General features: G+C 39.4%; 1 protein-coding gene across 1 annotated transcript; it reads left to right on the forward strand.

Moving 5' to 3' along the window:
* Positions 1-1,531: 1,531 nt before the first annotated feature.
* DDX18 (DEAD-box helicase 18) lies at positions 1,532-13,903 on the forward strand. The gene is made up of 14 exons (XM_086751369.1): positions 1,532-1,708; positions 1,837-2,022; positions 3,024-3,170; positions 3,727-3,862; positions 4,329-4,429; positions 4,552-4,751; positions 4,840-4,954; positions 6,992-7,131; positions 7,996-8,157; positions 9,141-9,293; positions 10,008-10,121; positions 10,857-10,913; positions 12,260-12,437; positions 13,065-13,903. Exons 1-14 carry the CDS (start codon positions 1,588-1,590, stop codon positions 13,205-13,207), a joined length of 1,953 nt encoding a protein of 650 aa, XP_086607495.1. The 5' UTR covers positions 1,532-1,587; the 3' UTR covers positions 13,208-13,903.
* Positions 13,904-16,624: the final 2,721 nt, after the last annotated feature.

Genomic DNA, 16,624 nt, shown 5'->3' on the forward strand with positions numbered 1-16,624 from the left:
ACTTCCCTTGAGTTTTGTACCAAAAGCCTCTCTTGTTGAGGATGGATCAGTTTATCTTCCAACGCAGCTGATGGAGATGGCAGTTATCCTTTCAACTTAATAAGCCAGTGGCCAGACCTGTTATCCAGTCTGTGAAAGTCTGGACAGGATCACGTGATTCATATTCTGAAGTTCTAGCAAAACAAATCTAATTCTCGTCTCGTGATCCATATGACCTCTGCAAGACAACAATTACAGATGGTGAAAAATGACTTTTGTTTCATCTCTAACATTAGTAGCTATTGCAAAAAAAAAAAAGGTTATATGCAATAAACACTTTGAAATTAGTACAGTAATAGCTCTGCAGTTTATTCTGTGTTACAAGGTATTGCAGCCTGGACCTTAGACAATTTATAGTCATTCAGGATTCTAGGAACACAGCGGTTACTGGTTTAAAATAGCAAAGCAACGTGCAGTGAATTCCTGTGCTGTTTGTGCCATCTGCAGGTCAAGAAGGATCTGAAGGGCGCTGAATTTCAGCCTTCAGGAGTTCATTCTTTGGCAGAGGATGCAAAGCCAGGAAACAGGAGGACCCTAGAAGGAAAGGTCATGCTGTCTATCACCAGAACGGAGGAGCAGCTGGGAGCTCGGGAGCTCCAGCTGGCCAGCTGGAAGGTGCTGTCTAAAAGAGCTCCAAGAAACCATGCTCTGGAAATGAGGGGCTCCCAGACTTGACCCACTTGCTAGTACTGCCAGACTGGTAAAAATCCAGGAGATTTCCATGTTAATTGTGCCCATCAGCAGGAACAGACAGAGGACCAGGTGGCTACTGAAGAGGCAGGACTTCAGTGAAGGCACAGCTGTGTCCATTACCCCAGGGCTGGCGCTAGGCATTCTGTGAGGCTGAAGGTTTCACCAGTTTTAGCGCTGGAAGTCAGCACTGGAAGTTTTCACCACCCTGTGCTGCATCCCCTGGGGATGCTGGCAGAGACAACAGACGGTGGGGATCACGACTTTTGACACCCCAGCTCCTGCCTGAGGGGTGGCGGCACTGCAGGCACACAGTGGGGCCTCCAGCCCCTCCTGCCTGTGCACGAGGACACCCCGTGTGTCCCCAAAAACACCTCTCTCACAGGTGCTAAATTTGGGACCCTACAAGTGGGTGCCCAGAAGCCCTTCTTTCTCCCATTGGAGTCAAACACCTGTAACCACGAGCACAGGCCACGCCAGCGGGCAAACGGGTGCTGCGGGGCCAGGGGTGCCTGTGGCAGAGATGGCAGCTCCCTTCCTCAGGGTGGAACGGGTCGGTTTCCACCCTCGCTTGCTGAGCTACCGGGGCCGGGCAGGGTTGGGGGGGGGGGGGACACAGCGGCCCGGGCCGGGACAGGCGATGCCGTGTCAGGGCGGGACGCCTAGGCGCTGTCCCTCGGCGAGTCCCGCTCAGGAGAGCGGCGCTGCCTCCGCCGGGCCGCCGGAGGTCGCTGCGGGCCGCCCGTCGGGCCTGGCGAGCGGCGGAGGGCGGCGTGGGGGGGCAGTTCCGGTGGGGCCCGGATGCGGCGGGCCGCCGTCCCCACGTGCGGTAGGTGGTGCGCGGGGTAGGCGGCCGGGATGTCGGTGCCGGTGGCGGCCGCGGGCAACCTGCCCATGCGGCTGCTCCGCAGGAAGATCCACAAGCGCAACCTGAAGCTGCGGCAGCGCAACCTGAAGCTGCGGGCGGCCGAGGGGGCAGGTACGGCGGGGCCGGGCCGGGCCGGGCGGGAGAGGGGCCTGCGTGCTGAGTGCTTGCGGAGCCGTCGTTGACTTTGGTTTTTTGATTTTTTTTTTTTTTCTTTTTCTTTCCCGCCTCTGTCTCCGCAGTGCCTGCGCCGGGCGAGGCGGCGCCCCCGGAGGAGGAGGCGGAGGAGGTGGCGGCGGCCCCTGAGGTAGAAGCGGCGGCGGCCGGAGCGGCCTCGGAGGGTGCGGGCGCTGCCGGCCCCCGCGGCGGGGAGGAGAAGAAGAAGAAGAAAAAGAAAAAAAGGAAAGCGGCGGCTCAGGCGGAAGATGGTACGTTGTTTTAGCAAACACAACTTGTCTCCCAGGGATGAGTTACCCTTGGAGACCCCAAAAAGCGCCCGGTTTCATTTTCCACCCTGTCGAGGGGATCTGTGGGCTGGACGGCCTGAGAAGTGCCGTGTGTTGCTGTGGGGCACGTTCTAAACCCTGGAGGTCTTCAGTTTTTCTTCTATTTTCTTATTCCAGCTGTAACATTTAAACTCCCATACGTACCAAACTGTTAGCAATCAATTTAATTGTTGTATAGGATTCTGCTTTGTACCATTAAGTTTGGATGTTTTATGCAAATACACATGCTGGCTTTCCAGGCAGAGCTTTGACAGACGGATGGTTTCTGTGCTTGAATGACCAGCCAGTACATCTTTTTAGCAACATGTCCAGCCTTTTGCAACATTTGAATAACATGAAACTAAAGTATGCTGGGAAACTACCTCAAAACTTGCATCCTGCAAATATTGGTAGATTTGTATATGTATGTACTTTATATATCTATAGACATATTACACATATGTATATATATTTCTGTATAAATTTGAAACGTCTGTCTCTTATGTATTTGACTTTTGTGACACTTCCCATGGTTATGCAAATAAAGAGATGTCTCTGAGGATCCATGTACTTAGAACAGGCATTACATTTCACATGACCTGAGCACAAAGCACGGTGGAAACTTGATGTCTGCGTTACAGATAGGAAAGAATTTTGTTACTTTTTCCTAATTTCCAGAGAAAGCTTCATATAGTATACATCACGCGTCACTGTTTTACTGTGCAAAGTGGATTCTGTGCAAGGAACTTCTGACATTTTTTTTTTCTCTCTGCCTCTGTTTCAATATAAAACTTGCCTCCCTTTCTCCTGCCCTTCTCCCACCCCATGAAAAATACATGACATTTCTAAGAGGGTTACAGACTAAAGAAATTCAGTCTGTGGAACAACTTTTAATGATGAACATGTTCTTTGTATCTCTAACTGACTTGTCTTTTGTACTCTAGGTACAGAAACAAAAAAAGTAAAAAGAGAAGAAGATGAATCTGTGGAGGTAGAACATGAAGATAAGAAGGATTCTGGAGAGACTGGAGAGAAAGAAGTGGAAGAGGAGGAGGAGGATGAAGTGCCCAGTTTACCATTAGGTGTAACAGGTATCTTGTGTTGTCTATCTCATGCATGTGCAAAAATCCAAGGTCCAACACCTTCTTCCAGAGCAAGTTGCAGTTTTCAAATTAGCTTTGTAAGTCAACTGTTTGAATATAGGTGACATGACACTGGCAGCTGTGCAGCTGTTACTCAGTTACTGCTCTTGAAATTTGCATTATATACACACTCCTATTAGTCTTAAAATTACTAGTGAAAATTTGTTTTGAAACAGATATACACAAATATGTTTAACTGTAGAGGGAAAAGTCAATGAAGAGCAAGATGGATGTGTACAACTAGTAAATTTGGCAGGAGAAGCAGTGCGTTCATGTTCATTTCTAACAGCTCTGTGCAGTATTCCTAAGAACACATTAATACAGAGTACTTTGTCAGTGTCTTGAGATTTTGCAGTAGAAAGGAATAAGAAAAAGTCCTTTGATTTGATTTAAGGTCTTTTTTTTACCTTTGATAAAAAGATCAATTTTAACTGAGTGGTCTCAGAGGACAGATGGAATCGAAGAAATAAGTTTGAATATTTTTTATTTCCCCCTCTCACTTCAGGTGCTTTTGAAGACAACTCTTTTACATCCCTGGCTGGTATTGTCAGTGAGAACACACTGAAAGGCATAAATGACATGGGGTTTACGCACATGACTGAAATTCAGCATAAAAGTATTAAGCCGCTTCTGGAAGGAAGGTAAGAAATACATCTTTTTAATCACTGTATTGACCCCAAATGTTGTGGGAGAAATGTGAATGTGACTTACCGCAGCTAAACTGTTGTGTTTTGGTTTTTTTTCAATATGTTCTCATATGTTTTAGATGTTTTGTTTATAGACATTGATACAAGTTAACAAAGTCTATATCTGTGTTGTGTGTGAACAAATACTTAGAGTAATCTCATGGAAACGGTTTTGCATTTGGCTTTGACAGCAGGGAAGTCTGTTTTCACTAGTTTCATGTCAGTGTGTCTCACAGAGACTCTAGAGACATAGTGACCAATTGCTGTGGACCACATCTGCCACTGCGCTCTGAATACTGACTCTACTGGTTTCCTGGAAGCCACGTTATGTTTTTACATTGTCAACATTGTTCAAAATAGGATTGTTCTGTTCCTTGTATGATTAACTAAATACTTCTCTCTCTAACTTTGCTACATACAGGGATATCTTAGCAGCTGCAAAAACGGGTAGTGGCAAAACACTTGCGTTTCTTATTCCTGCAGTAGAGCTCATCTACAAGTTAAAATTCATGCCTAGAAACGGTAAGGCTCTCCATTTGACAGCTGAATTTTATTGTGGCACAGCCATTTAGGAACATGGCTAGGAGGGAGATGGGACAGGTTGTTGTAACTTACTCTTGCCTGATTGATGTACTTTTTTTTAGGAACGGGTGTTATTATTCTTTCTCCTACTCGAGAGCTTGCTATGCAAACCTATGGAGTTCTTAAAGAACTGATGAATCATCATGTTCACACCTATGGTCTGATAATGGGGGGCAGTAACAGATCAGCAGAAGCGCAGAAGCTTGGAAATGGAATCAACATTATTGTAGCAACACCGGGAAGACTGCTGGATCATATGCAGGTAGATAAAATATTGCTGTCTTTTCTGCGCTGTTAAAATGTAATAAAACCTCTGTCTCTGTCTGACTCTGAATTTGTTAATCTTCTAGAACACTCCAGGCTTCATGTACAAGAACTTGCAGTGCTTGGTAATTGATGAGGCAGATCGTATCTTGGAGGTTGGATTTGAAGAAGAAATGAAACAGATCATAAAACTTCTACCAAGTAAGAAAAAAAATACCTGTCTTTCCCAGAAATCACTTGACTAACATTATGTCTTCTTTATGACTCAATTATTGTAAGAGAAGTCGTTAATTTTTATAGTTCTGTAAATGCAGTTCAGAGTGACTGCCTTACCCTGTACTTTTTTCTGATAGGTAGTATATGTTACTTTATTTAGCATCATTTATCTGAAGGACAGAGTTTTCATATGCACTTTAGGGATATAATTCTGTTCATATGAGATCCTTTTAGTCTAACATCTACATTCTCTCATTCATCTTTCCCTGCCCATTTATTTCCTACAATTCATTATTTCCTATTAAGGCTTAAATGTAACAAAAAAGATCTTCTGACTTGCAGTTTGAATTTTCTTCATATCTCCAAGAATGGTATCTTACAGAAGTTTATTTGACTATTTACCTTAAAATTTTCTTTTCCTGATGTTTCATTTAGTTATTCCTTGTAATTAATGTGTAAAACACATTTCTCTGAGTCAATAAGGCCCTCCCTTAACTTCGAAAAGAGAGGAAAAAAGGATGGAAATCATATACAAAAGCCAGTGATAAATATTTTGAGGTTCCACATCTTAAATATTAAAATTCAGATCTGCATGTTTAAAATGCAGATAGATAAACCTAATAAATAACATCCTGTGAAGAATTTTAATGAACAGTGCTAAAAACGGAAAGGTAAGGAAGAAAAGGAAACTTATAGACAAGAGAAATTTTTACTGTGCATGAGCTTAACTTGTTTTCGTTTCATTACGAAGGAAATTATATTTTAAAACAGACACTTCAAAATATCAAAAAGTATTTCAAAGGTGGTGACACCGGTTGTTCAGCAAGAACAAACTGCTACTGTTCCTGCAGTTGTGAATCAATGTAAAGTTAGAATTAGAGGGTCAGTCTCTTGAAATCATAGAATCATAGAATGGTTAGGGTTGGAAGGGACCTTCAAAGGTCATCTAGTCCAACCCCCCTGCAAGGAGCAGGGACATCCCTGACTAGGTCAGGTTGCTCAGAGCCTCATCCAGCCTGGCCTTGAACGCTTCCAGAGATGGGGCCTCCACCACCTTTCTGGGCAACCTGTTCCAGTGTTCTATAACCCGCATCGTAAAAAATTTTTTCCTAATTTCTAATCTAAATCTACCCCCCTCTATTTTAAAACCATTACCTCTCGTCCTATTGCAACAGGCCCTACTAAACAGCCTATCCCCATCTTTCTTGTAGGCCCCCTTGAGGTACTGGAAGACCGCTATCAGGTCTCCCCGGAGCCTCCTCTTCTGCAGGCTGAACAGCCCCAACTCTCTCAGCCTGTCCTCATAAGAGAGGTGCTCCAGCCCTTTTATCATCTTTGTGGCCCTCCTCTGGACCTTCTCCAACTGGTCCATGTCCTTCTTGTGCTGGGGGCTCCAGAACTGTACGCAGTACTCCAGGTGGGGTCTCACCAGGGCAGAGTAGAGGGGGAGAATCACCTCCCTCGACCTGCTGGCCACGCTCCTCTTGATGCGGCCCAGGATGCGGTTGGCCTTCTGGGCCGCAAGGGCGCATTGCCTGCTCATGTTAAGCTTCTCGTCCACCAGCACTCCCAAGTCCTTCTCCTCAGGGCTGCTCTCCATCCATTCCCCGCCCAGCCTGTATTTGTGCCTGGGATTGCCATGACCCAGGTGCAGGACCTTGCACTTGGCCTGGTTGAACTTCATGAGGTTGGCACGGGCCCACCTCTCCAGCCTGTCAAGGTCCCAAATCATTGTTTAATGTCTGAATTGGATTGCAAATTATTATTGACATTTTCTCAGAGAGAAAGAATATTGTGTTTTGATAGCTGTTAAGATTTTAGGGGTGGAGGCAGCCTAAGTAAACATCCTGTACAATCTATAATACAGCTACTCCTGTCTTTATTTGTCAGTAGCAGTATGTTTGAACTAGAATTTAATTGAAAACAGGAGACTTGCTCAGAAGCTGGCACCTAGAGATTTTATGGACTTGCTATTTGAATTACTTAAAAAATGAGGTTCCTTTCCAAAATAAATATTTCCAGAGCGCAGACAGACAATGCTTTTTTCTGCTACACAAACCAGAAAGGTTGAAGATCTGGCAAAGATCTCTCTGAAGAAGGAGCCACTGTATGTTGGGGTTGATGACAACAAGGAGACAGCAACAGTAGATGGTCTCGAACAGGTAAAACACAAATGTTATTAAAAAGGTTATGGTCTGTGAACGTACCAAGTCCTATGTGTTTTTAAGTGGGTTGTATAAACACTGTCTTAAAGGGTGTTTGCCATCCTAAAGGGCACAAGCTGATAGTTGTCTAAAGGGCTTTATTCATTCTGCTAACTCTAGTAAGCTATATGCATCTAGTCAATGTTTGCAGGACAGATGACAAAAAACTCATGAAATAGTAATATAGTTAGTTACACTTGTCTATTCCGATCTATATTACGAACCTAAGCTCCAGTTGTCTTTTTAACTGTATTCTCCACATTGCTGACTAGAGGGATATACTTCAGATATTTTTCATTTTTGGTGTTTCAAATAATAGCTAAATGGAGTTGCACAGCAGTTTCTGAGTTTGTGCACTTGACATGATGAGTGTTGTTATAAAATTATCACTAGCTATCTATTACCTTAAAAGAGTAAACTCATAGCAAGAATTCTGTCAAATAAAATTATTGACATTTAAAAAAATTAAGAACTCTACGCAGTTACTTGCATGCCTAATGTGAGTAATTCGAAGTCCTTTACATGAATTTTTATTGTATAAAAGAATTTCTTTTCACTGAACTTAGGTTAGTTTGGAGAATTAATTAAAAATTACTTCTTTATATTTCAAGTTAGTACAGCAGATTTCTTGCCAGGTACATCATCTTTAGGTGTTTTGTATACCAAAATGAGGGACAGACAATAAGTCTAATGATTTGGCTGGAAAAATTAACTATGTGGCATATTTGTTCACAGCGTAACACTTCCCTAATTTAATTGTCTTGCTGAAGCAAAAGGTTTGTTTCATACTACTTTACTTAATAATATTTAAATAATTTACAGGGGTATGTAGTTTGTCCATCTGAAAAAAGATTCCTTTTGCTCTTCACATTCCTCAAGAAGAACCGGAAGAAGAAATTAATGGTATTTTTTTCTTCATGTATGTCAGTGAAGTACCACTATGAATTACTCAACTATATTGATCTGCCTGTTTTGGCCATTCATGTAAGTATTTTATTCATTAATTTATTTTTAATTAATCTGATAGTACCTGTATGTTCTTACTGACCTTACATTTGCCTTGTTTATTTCAGTCCAGTTTCTCTAATAAACTCTGCTCGCAAAACTGATGTCGATTAGTCTGTAGAGGAAGGAGATAAAGCAAAGATTATGCAATAACAACACTTCAATTTTGTTAATACTGCTATTTTCCAAATCAGGGTTGAGCACTGATACTGATTTATGCTCTGTGTGTAGAAAGCTTTCTGTTTACTTCCCAGGGGTTGCCTTTCACAAACACTTGAAACTCAATTTGTGGAGCAAAGCTATTGTCAGAGGAATCCAAACACTGATTCCTGGAGTGTTGGATGCTTTTTGTAAGGCCAGGGTGATGTTTGGTTTTACTATGCCAATTCTTACCATTTGGATGAGTATATTAAAATTTGTGTTCAAACTGCAAAATGCATAGTTTAGGATAAAGAATTGACTGAAAGTTTATGAAACAGTTACAACTGACTGCAAACATCCTTTTTTACTTTGTTCTTTTGGGGATTTTTTTGCTGTGTTTTGATAGAACTGTTACAAGCATGGTTTCTTGTTTGGTTGGGTTTTTTAACCTGTAATCTATCTAATGTCTTGCTAGACTTGCAGATGTTCTTTTTCTGAACTTGAGGCATTTATGCCGCCCTCCTGAAAATGCAACCCAATTTTTAATGCTTTAGAAGATGGAGTGTAACTTCTGAGAGATACCACTTCACGTAGCCCTGTGCTGTTGATTGTGGTAGCGTTGTTTCTTCACTGCAAAATGGTCCTACTTGGTCTGTACAAGTCCATGATACGGAAAGATGCCCCAAATTATTTTATATTTTTGACAATTAAATAATAAATGAAATGGGAAATTAGATTTAAGCTTATAAGTTGGCAGATTTTTTTTTATTATTTTTTTTTTCACTTGACATTTCATCCTTAATGTGTTTGTTTCCTTTTAGGGGAAGCAGAAACAAACCAAACGTACTACAACATTTTTCCAGTTCTGTAATGCAGAATCCGGAATACTGTTGTGCACTGATGTAGCTGCCAGAGGATTGGATATTCCTGAAGTTGACTGGATTGTCCAGTATGATCCTCCAGATGACCCAAAAGTAAGTTAAGGAAATAGAGAAACTTCACAGCAACAAATCACATCCTAGCTACAAACATATTTGGAGAGAAAATCTGAATCTGCTGCTTGACAGAGGCTAGGATTCAGCCACATTCATATCTAGCAGCTGATTTTTTCCACTTCCCTCCAGCAGCTCCTAGGAGGTGATGCACCTAGCTGAAAGTAAGAGTTGCTTTTAAAAACATTATTCTTTGTGCTGTTAAATTCATTTAAAATCTAACCAGCTAAACAGCCAAACACTTCTCAGGAGGAGTATGAGTTTATATATGCATCCCTGAGACTCCTAACAGCACTTTCAGTGGAAATTTGGTTTTTATTTACAAGTCAGTATTCTTATTTGAATAGATGTCCAGTGTAAACAAGCAAAACTCAAATTTGTCAGAAGTTCTGACAAATATACAGAACATATACCAAAAAGCAAAGTTTAAGTTTTAGTTATAGCAGATTTTTTTTCTTCACTAAAAGGTAAAATAATTTTAGTCAGGGTTTCTGTCTCAGCTTAATTATGGTTTGCATCTTCAGCATTTGGTTGCCCTCATCCATGTGTCAGTGCTGAGAAAAACTCTTAAAACGTAATGGATGATGCATTACACTGTGTTGATGTTAAATTCGGGGGCTTTTTTTTGTGAAGCTCTTTGATTATTACATGTGTGAAAGACTGATTGGGCTTACTGTTTCTTATTCTTTCCAAAAGGAATATATTCATCGTGTTGGTAGAACTGCCAGAGGTATAAATGGTAGAGGACACGCTCTGCTCATTTTACGACCAGAAGAACTGGGCTTTCTTCGTTACCTAAAACAAGCCAGGGTAAACTTACATCTAGGTTTTTGTCGGTTTTCTTTTTTTTTTTAACTATGCAACAGGTTTTTAAAGGCAGAAACTGTAATGATTAATCAAACATTTTGATTTTTTTGAACAAAAAACATTCTGTTGCTTAGGAAGTATTTAACTGAACATCTAACTTTAAGTCTAAAGTTAGCAGCACAAAGGTAAATATTGAGTATGTTTATAGTTGATTTGCAACTGTGCAACTTGTGTTATTAAAAAATAAATACATTTCCTATGACCTGTCTGTGGAAGGATACTGGGAGCTTGACCATCCAGAGGAAATTAAAACGTGGATGTTGCTTGTGCCATTTTTATTTTTTCTATTCAAAGAGTCAATTGCATTTTGTTCAATTCCAAAGTAAGCGTAGCCACCTTCTAAATGCAATCATTTTAATGTGGTAATACTGCACATAGTTTCTTGGTTGCTCTTCTTATGGGCTTTTGCCACTTATAACTTAAGTGATACTTCTATATATCTTCTAAAGCAAAAGCTCAAGTGGTAAAAGTGAGCATCTTTATTACTGTAGCTTAAAGGAAGTGAAAATGCTGGCATATTGATGTAAAGACACTTTACATATACTGCTGTGGTGTTAAAAAAAAAAAAATCCTGTTATGTAGCAGGTCTTTTTCTATTTGTCTTAGATCTTAAACACATTCACTATTTACACAGTATAAATAATTTTTATGTTTTATTTCTTTTTTTTTTTTTTTAAGGTACCGCTAAGTGAATTTGAATTTTCTTGGTCAAAAATTTCAGACATCCAGTCTCAGGTATGAAATTACTTCATACTACAGCTGCTCTGAATATCTGTAATAATAATTTACATGGAGAATGTTAGTCTATAATGACTGTAGTTTAAAAATATGTATACTTGTTTGGAAAAAGTTCCTATAGATGAGTACTGTGCAGTAAATCCTCTTGCCGTATTGTCCCTTGATGACAGTAAAGGGATAAAATGTTTAGAAATTAAAGATGAATTTTCATATCTAATACTAAATTGTTATCATTATATGGTACAAATTTGCTTGTAATAATTGTTTTTTCACATTACATTGCAAAACCACAGTGATATAAACCTGCTTTCAACTTCTGAACAGAGTGTCCTTGTCTAGCATCACAAACGGGATTTCAGTAGCTTTTACTGAATAACTACATATGTTCAGATGAATTGCAAGTAACGTGTCTTATAAGGTGATTTACTCAGACTTCAATATGCAGAAAGAGATCTAGTACCAGCACTTGGAAATGTTAGTATATACTCCAGGTATATTTTTAACTAGCTGATGTTAATAAAGCTGAACATCAGCTAAACCTGTTTTGTGCTCAGTGCTACAAAAATAGCCATGGAGCACAAAGTTGAATAGAATAGTGTAGACAGTTCTGTAAATGTGAATTTCTATTTTTGTTTAGTTCTGAGTCATTCTTTTGATAAGAGCTCTGTAAAGCTTATTTGCAGTAACTTAAGATTTGAAATAGCAAGTACAAGAAACAGTGAAAACAGTCTTTACAGAAAGAGGTTTCTAGTTAAGAATAATTAGAAAGTTATTATGTCTAATGTAACTTATTTTTGGTATGCCAAATTAATGTATGTTAAACATCCCAAGAGTATTGGGAACTTAGCCCACAACAAATAAGATGTCTCAGTCTACACTAGTGCATCTGCATTTTTGTCTTACTGCTTATTTCACAATGCATTTGCACCATAATAGAGAAGACTGTATAGAATTTCATGAAATGGTACAGTTTAGGTGACTGACTTAAAAGTATATACTGTTGTTGTCCGTTAATTCTCAACACACATGGTTTCATGGTGTGGCTGCAGCTGTATACTCCTTGAATAACTTGTTTGGGACAACCCAATTTAATATTTCTGTAAATTTTCATACTGCTGAGGCTTTGTACTGTAATTCAGTTTCAGGCTTTTTTGTCCCCCTTTGTTAGTAAAAGCAGTCTGGTATATGTATGTGCACTCTACCATCACAGGGCAGTTTTGCTGAAGTGAATAGTGAATGTCGTTGCAACTCACACAGTCAACAGTCTGCTTGAATATAATTTATACACTTGTTATAGCTATAATTGTTTATCTCTTTTGTTTTGTTTTGTTTTCCTCGCCCAGCTGGAGAAATTGATTGAAAAGAACTACTTCCTTCACAAGTCAGCCCAGGAGGCGTACAAAGCTTACATTAGAGCTTATGACTCCCATTCTCTGAAGCAGATCTATGATGTCAATAACTTGGATCTTCCAAAAGTCTGCCTTTCATTTGGTTTTAAAGTTCCTCCGTTTGTTGACCTCAGTATCCTTCTACTGCAGCATTTCAAAGCTGAGTTTCTGCTTTATAAATGTGAAATGCCACTTAGTGAAGTTCCTGTGCTACCTCAGATTCTGTTTTCTTTTTTCTGCTATTATTCACATAAATGCATCATGCTCCAACAATAGTTTATCAAAGAAAATGTTAAATAGCAAATATTAAAACTGCAAAAATTGCCTGCAAAGGTGTTTTAGTGCATGTACATGCTATGCATGCTTCAGTTCCTGCAGGGTGGCAGATACTGGAATGCACACACGTTCTAGAGTACTGTTCTCCATACTTTCATTGAAAGGTACCTGCTTAAGCTTAATAATCATGATATATTGAAATAGAGAGGCAAGAGCATGAACTAGAAGACAATATCTAGATTACTGTGAAACCTACCAGTGGATGGAATTTGAAGCATTAGTACTTTGGCCACCTTAGTTGCACAACTGGAGGAATGAAAGTATTGTTCAGAACCACAGGCACAAAGTTCTAGCTTTGTCTGTAGTTACGCAACTCAAGTTTTTCTGTAATGCTGTTATTTTTTTCTGACATAACTCTTGCAGTACCTAAAAAGCAACATTTCAATTTATTTCTTTTTAAGTTCCTTAACCAATAAAATTTCAGATGTGAACAGCAACCATGGCAGAAGACTACAGAAAAGAGGTGGAGGTGGGGGATTTGGTTACCAGAAGTCGAAGAATGTCCACAAAGCTAAAATCTTCAAACACATTAGCAAGAAATCGGACAGTCGGCAGTTTTCTCGTTAATCACACATTCATTAAAATGGCTTCTGGCATTGGAACAGACTACCTTGATCAAAACCATCTGACAGTTACTTCAAATTTAAACTGCTCTATTCACATTTTTGGGAGTCTTTATGGTTTTGTTTATGGGGACATCTTTTATCTTTCAATTCAGGAAGACTCTTCGGAAGGGAGACTAAAGATAGAAAGGGAGAATATAGCCTGTTAATTTTGCCATACTTGTAAGGAAGAAGATAGTTGAATATAATTATCTTAAGTCAATATTACAGAGCTTTTTGTTAAAGTAAAAATACTTTTAGGTTTTCTAGAAGAATGTGCTTTGCATTTATCCTTTTTTCTGTGCACACCCCTGAAAATTGTTGGAGCAGACAGTGCAAGGACAGATTACAGGGCAAGATAAAAAAAAAAATCTGCTCACATGAATCATTGCAAGGATTTTTAGTGCTGCAGAATTCTATTTTGTCCGTCAAATATACTGAAGCGTGTAAGAAGTTTCCTTTAGAACAGAACATACCTATGAATAATTAAGGCTGTATGAGCCTGTGATTCATTTCAGTCATGGCATTAGTATAACAAGTATACAGTGTCAAAGATAAAAAAAAAATCTCTTATACCACATCTGGGACATGCTTAATACTGGTTTTTTTAATTGTTATGATAAAATGGCAACATTCTAGTGAAATACTTGGTTTTCCTTTATGTTCTCTTGAAGTCTGAATTTATCCATCTGGTAATGTCTAGTATATTCTCTTGGGAATATGCAAAGAAAATTAAGAAAAGCAGATTACATAAATTGAAGAAGCACTCAGCGCAGATAATGTTTTTTAAAATGAGAATTTTTGCAGTTGTATCTTGTAAATTACAAGAGATAATTGCTTTTTAGTCTTATTTTTATCAGATCAGTGATGGGCAAAGTCAAAGTAGGACACCAGGTAACCCAGGACCAATTATGAATACAAAAGCATCTGTAAGTTATTCCAGTATAAAATGGACTGTTATTCCTTAGGTCTTTTGAAATAGCATGTTAGATTTAAAACTATGATACATGGAATATTGCAGAATACATTGAAGTACTGCAGAAAAACACTGGCGAACTTTCTTCTCACCCTTAGAGAAACCAGATCATTTTTTTTTTAGAAAATATGACCGTTCTGTTGCTAGTGCTTCCATCATTCAGAACTGAGACTGGTGCGTTATTTCTCCCTTTTTTGTGAAACAGCTGACTTTAAGCCCTCACAGACTTTTCAAGACTCTTAATTAACATTGGTCAGATACTAAGAACTTCTATTTAAGTAAATTAATTTTGTTACTAGGATTTGATTATCTCATGCTTCCAGGGTTGCAACGAGAAAGCAAAATCTGCTCTGAAGGGTAAACAGTGCTAAGTACATGATGCCTGGCTCTGCCTAGCTCATTGAGTTCTAATCTTTGATTCTCGGTTTGCTTATATATTTATAAATAATAGATGTCAAAATATTTCTCATGTCTGTTTATTAATAGTGCATTTTAAGAATTATCTCTGAGATCTGCAGCATCATACAGTTGAAGGGTTCTGTCTACGCTTGTAAGCTGTGCAGTTAGAGTATAGGAATTAACATTCTAGTGAAATTGACCGAGAGACTCATGAGATGAACTACAAAATTAATTACTTGGGAAGAGACATAAGCAAAGCTCCAGTAAACCATTGAAAAATCAGAGTATGGTTATGTAGGCACAAGCAGCGTGGAACAGGAAAAAACATGAGACGATGGGCAGAGTCAGTGACCACCTGTCTGACCATGTGCTGCATAGCCAGAACTGGTTGGGCTTAAAAATGCTTCAGTATTCCTGCCATTTCTCTACGTAGGCAAAAATCTGCTTCACAGAGAACTGCTTTTTTTTTTTTTTTTTTTCTGTTGCTCCTCGTCATTCTGGGAATAGAAGGCTGGCTTCTTTCCTGGCAGCTAGACAAACCAGCTCCAGCTAACTTTTTCTTTAGAGTAAGGCACTGTCAATTTCTGAAGTCTGATACGAGAACAACTGAAAAACAGGGGTCTGGCAAGAGTCTGCACAAGTCCTCTGTAGTATTCTTGGTTTGCATTTTTTTTTATATACCCTACGAGAAATATTTGAAATAATCTCATCTAGGAGATGAAAAGACTGGATAGTATTGTTCTAGCGTAGTACTAGCTTACCCTAAAAAAAAAAAAAAAATAGCACTGTTACTTAAGCATTACAGATGTACAATGGCTGCACAGTCTGCAGTAACTACGTAGTCTGCTAGTTCACACTCTTTTCCTGATTAAGCAGAAGATAAATTCCTGAGCTGAGACTAAGCGGGTATTGAAAGAGAAGGGCTTCAGCTTCCTGGCTGGTGCAGATACAGTTACCTTTCTCTTTGTTTATGGACTCATAAATGAAAACTTGTTTCTGATTAATTGTCTGTGTGTATCGGGCAGCATCTATTCTCCTATTGTATTGCAAGAAGTTTAAAAGATTGTCAAAGTGATTGGAAATCTAACGTTTCCTTTGCAACCTACCCTGTTATCAATCTTGTGAGCAGTTAATAGACCTCAGCCATCAGGCTCTCAAGGTTTGGCTCATAACAGTGACTGATAGGTTGGGGACTAATATTGTATGCCTTGAGAAATTGCCTTCTTTCTCTAAGAACCTTGACAAAGAAATTGAACTCTTTAAACCACTTAAGAGGGGGATCAAAACTGTGCTGCTTAAACTGGAAGATTTTTTTGACAGTTCTTGGAACAGGCCCATAAAGGAGAATTCCATTGCCGAGCTACTGCTCATAGTCATGAAAAATGTTGTCATGATATGAGTTTCGTATGCCATAACGCTGCCGGGTTACAGACAAGCACAAGATTAGTCAAAGTGTTGCCATCAAATTTTTCAGGGTGAATGTCACAGGTAGAGGGCACATTTGACATGGACAGTGTAGAGCAAGAATACTTGAGAACTGAGTATTACCTACTTATGTCTGCTGTAAATAAGAAGTATTTTTATATTTTGTCAGTAATTAGCCTTTTTGTTTCATGTATGAGTTGATAATTTAAGCTACCAAAGCTGATTTGCTTTCAAGCCAGTAATCTAAGGCTCAGGGGAAGCAAGCTCTCACTGGAAGGGTGAAAAGGACTATGTGATTAAAAAAAAAAAATATTTGAGTAGAGGTCTCCAATTTCTTCCTACTGTGAAGGAAGGCAGGGTACTGACAGGATACAGCACAGGTCTGTGACTTGTGCTTTTAGTTGTACCAGTTGTACCACTGTCCTGTTGAGGAGGCAGCTGTCCAGTTACTTCAACCTCCCCCACCCCAAAACTTACGGGGGATTTTAGAGATCTAAAAACCTAACTAGAAAAAAAGCCAGTTAGCCCCTTTAAAGGTGAGAGTTGTTTGGTTTTTTTTTTTCAAACTAAAATAACAATGCT

The sequence above is a fragment of the Chlamydotis macqueenii genome, chromosome 6, assembly GCF_036417535.1.
Source record: "Chlamydotis macqueenii isolate bChlMac1 chromosome 6, bChlMac1.mat, whole genome shotgun sequence".
Lineage (NCBI taxonomy): Eukaryota > Metazoa > Chordata > Aves > Otidiformes > Otididae > Chlamydotis > Chlamydotis macqueenii.